General features: G+C 42.8%; 1 protein-coding gene across 1 annotated transcript; it reads left to right on the top strand.

The window, feature by feature from the left end:
• Positions 1-585: 585 nt before the first annotated feature.
• On the top strand, positions 586-1734 carry TAS2R38 (taste 2 receptor member 38). Its single transcript, XM_017891038.1, has one exon. The coding sequence runs from the start codon at positions 682-684 to the stop codon at positions 1681-1683; it is 1002 nt and encodes a 333-aa protein (XP_017746527.1). The 5' UTR covers positions 586-681; the 3' UTR covers positions 1684-1734.
• Positions 1735-2737: the final 1003 nt, after the last annotated feature.

Genomic DNA, 2737 nt, shown 5'->3' with positions numbered 1-2737 from the left:
TGGCATAATAATGATGATTGCATGAAACCTTTGGCAAGAGCAAGTAAAACTGCAGTCATACACTGACACATGGAAAGGAACCATGCGTTTGTCTATATTAAAAACACAGTCTGTGATAAGTCATTACTTCACAGGTGAGAGAAGGAATGCAAATGAAAAGAGACTCTATTTCGAACCTTAGATCACCAAGAATATCTGCTTTGCCTGCTGCGGGTTTTCTCAAAACCATAAGCAAATCCTGTTCTCTTCTCTACCCTCACAGGTCTAGATGGGCATGCAAAACTGGATTTGGGAAATTGAGGCTCTGTTTTGTTTGCATCCCTGATGCTGTGCTGTGGCCTTCTGGGGAGGCGGTTGTACAGGAACACCTGGATTTATTAATCTTGCATCACCCAAGAGGTAGAACCATCAGCCTTCCACCGTATGATAAGCTCTTATATGTATCCAAGAGATGTTCTAGAGAAACAACATCCCTCTAAGTTTCCTGCCAGAACTTTTTATGCTCTTGCTTTGGGATAGATCTAGGCAAAGAACTGGATGCTTTGTGAAGGAAAGGTCCTGGCTTGGAACATACATTTACCTTTCTCCACTGGGTGGCAACTAGGTCTTTAGATTAGCCAACTAGAGAAGATTAGCCAACTAGAGAAGAGAAGTAGAATAGCCAGTTAGAGAAGTGACATCATGTTGACTCTAACTCACATCTGCACTGTGTCCTATGAAGTCAGGAGCACATTTCTGTTCATTTCAGTCCTGGAGTTTGCAGTGGGGTTTCTAACCAACGCCTTCATTTTCTTGGTGAATTTTTGGGACATAGTGAAGAGGCAGCCACTGAGCAACAGTGATTGTGTGCTTCTGTGTCTCAGCATCAGCCGGCTTTTCCTGCATGGACTGCTCTTCCTGAGTGCTATCCAGCTTACCCACTTCCAGAAGTTGAGTGAACCACTGAACCACAGCTACGAAGCCATCCTCATGCTATGGATGATTGCAAACCAAGCCAACCTCTGGCTTGCCACCTGCCTCAGCCTACTCTACTGCTCCAAGCTCATCCGTTTCTCTCACACCTTCCTGATCTGCTTGGCAAGCTGGGTCTCCAGGAAGATCTCCCAGATGCTCCTGGGTATTTTTCTTTGCTCCTGCATCTGCACTGTCCTCTGTGTTTGGTGCTTTTTTAGCAGACTTCACTTCACAGTCACAACTGTGCTATTCATGAATAACAATACAAGGCTCAACTGGCAGATTAAAGATCTCAACTTATTTTATTCCTTTCTCTTCTGCTCTCTGTGGTCTGTCCCTCCTTTCCTATTGTTTCTAGTTTCTTCTGGGATGCTGACTGTCTCCCTTGGAAGGCACATGAGGACAATGAAGGTCTATACTAGAGACTCTCGTGACCCCAGCCTGGAGGCCCACATGAAAGCCCTCAAGTCTCTTATCTCATTTTTCTGCTTCTTTGTGATATCATCCTGTGCTGCCTTCATCTCAGTGCCCCTACTTATTCTGTGGCATGACAAAATAGGGGTGATGGTTTGTGTTGGGATAATGGCAGCTTGTCCCTCTGGGCATGCAGCTGTCCTGATCTCAGGCAATGCCAAGTTGAGGAGAGCTGTGACAACCATTCTGCTCTGGGCTGAGAGCAGCCTGAAGGTAAGAGCCGACCACATGGCAGATTCCAAGACACTGTGCTGAGAATGGACATAAAATGAATTCTTCCTTAATACGCCCATGAGTCTTCATGAATATGCCTCTGATTCCTCAGGAATACAACTCTGATTCCTCACAAAGCCTTCCGATTTCTTCTGTAAAACACAATGGAAAGTCTCTCCACTTTGTATCAGTGAACTAACTTATAGATGAATAAAATAATTATGCACTATACATGGCCTAGGCAAGAATAATGTTGTTGGTACCCTAGGTTTGTTTTGATAAAATGAACAAAATAATTAGGTGAGATATTTGGTGTAAATCCTTTATATACTATAGCTTATTATTGGTATGAATCAAACCATGAGAAATCACCTCTTCTGAAATATCTATATCCCAAGATTATATGTTTGACTTTTAACATGACTGCTAAACCTCTTTCTCAGAACTGGTGCTAGCATCATATTTGGAAATATTCACTACTACAATAAGTGTATAATCCTCTTCAAACTCCACAATTTTCATGGAAACAAAGACAAACTTGGAAAGATAGTTATGTCATAATTTCAGCTTCAAGAGGTACCACGTAACTTCAACATCAAGAGGCACAAGAGAAAAAAAAAAAAAAAAAGAGGCACAAGAGAATAGTGTATTTTGTCTGAAAATACACTGATTCAGAAATGCACTTTGACCTACTTTATAATGATGGAAGAGAAGCAGATATTTGTTTAGTAGGTGACCTGGATGCCAGTAGGTGCCTTGTGTGGACTTTCTGGCTATGCCCAATTTGCCTTTGAAGATGGTGCTTTGCCTGGTACCAAGTATTTGTCTCTCTAGTTGGGGTCCCTATCCAAATCGCCTAGCTGAAAGGTATATTTGTAGAGATTTGGCATTCTCTGTATTCCTGCACAGGAACCCAGCCAGGAAGGCTTTCCTCAAATCAAGTACTGAAAGACTCAGGAGAAAACAAGGTATAGCAGACATTTAAATCTTGGTAGGCTTCACAGTTCACAGGCTTCACAGTTGTAGCAGCTCACCAGCAAGGCTCTTAGTTCTGCCAGCTGTGGGGCCAGAGAACTGTTTCCTCCTCTCAGGCACT

Source organism: Rhinopithecus bieti, unplaced genomic scaffold, assembly GCF_001698545.2.
Source record: "Rhinopithecus bieti isolate Rb0 unplaced genomic scaffold, ASM169854v2 scaffold_20175, whole genome shotgun sequence".
Taxonomy (NCBI): domain Eukaryota; kingdom Metazoa; phylum Chordata; class Mammalia; order Primates; family Cercopithecidae; genus Rhinopithecus; species Rhinopithecus bieti.
The sequence above is the reverse complement of the archived record's forward strand: the minus strand, read 5'-3'. Positions and strand labels throughout refer to the sequence as shown.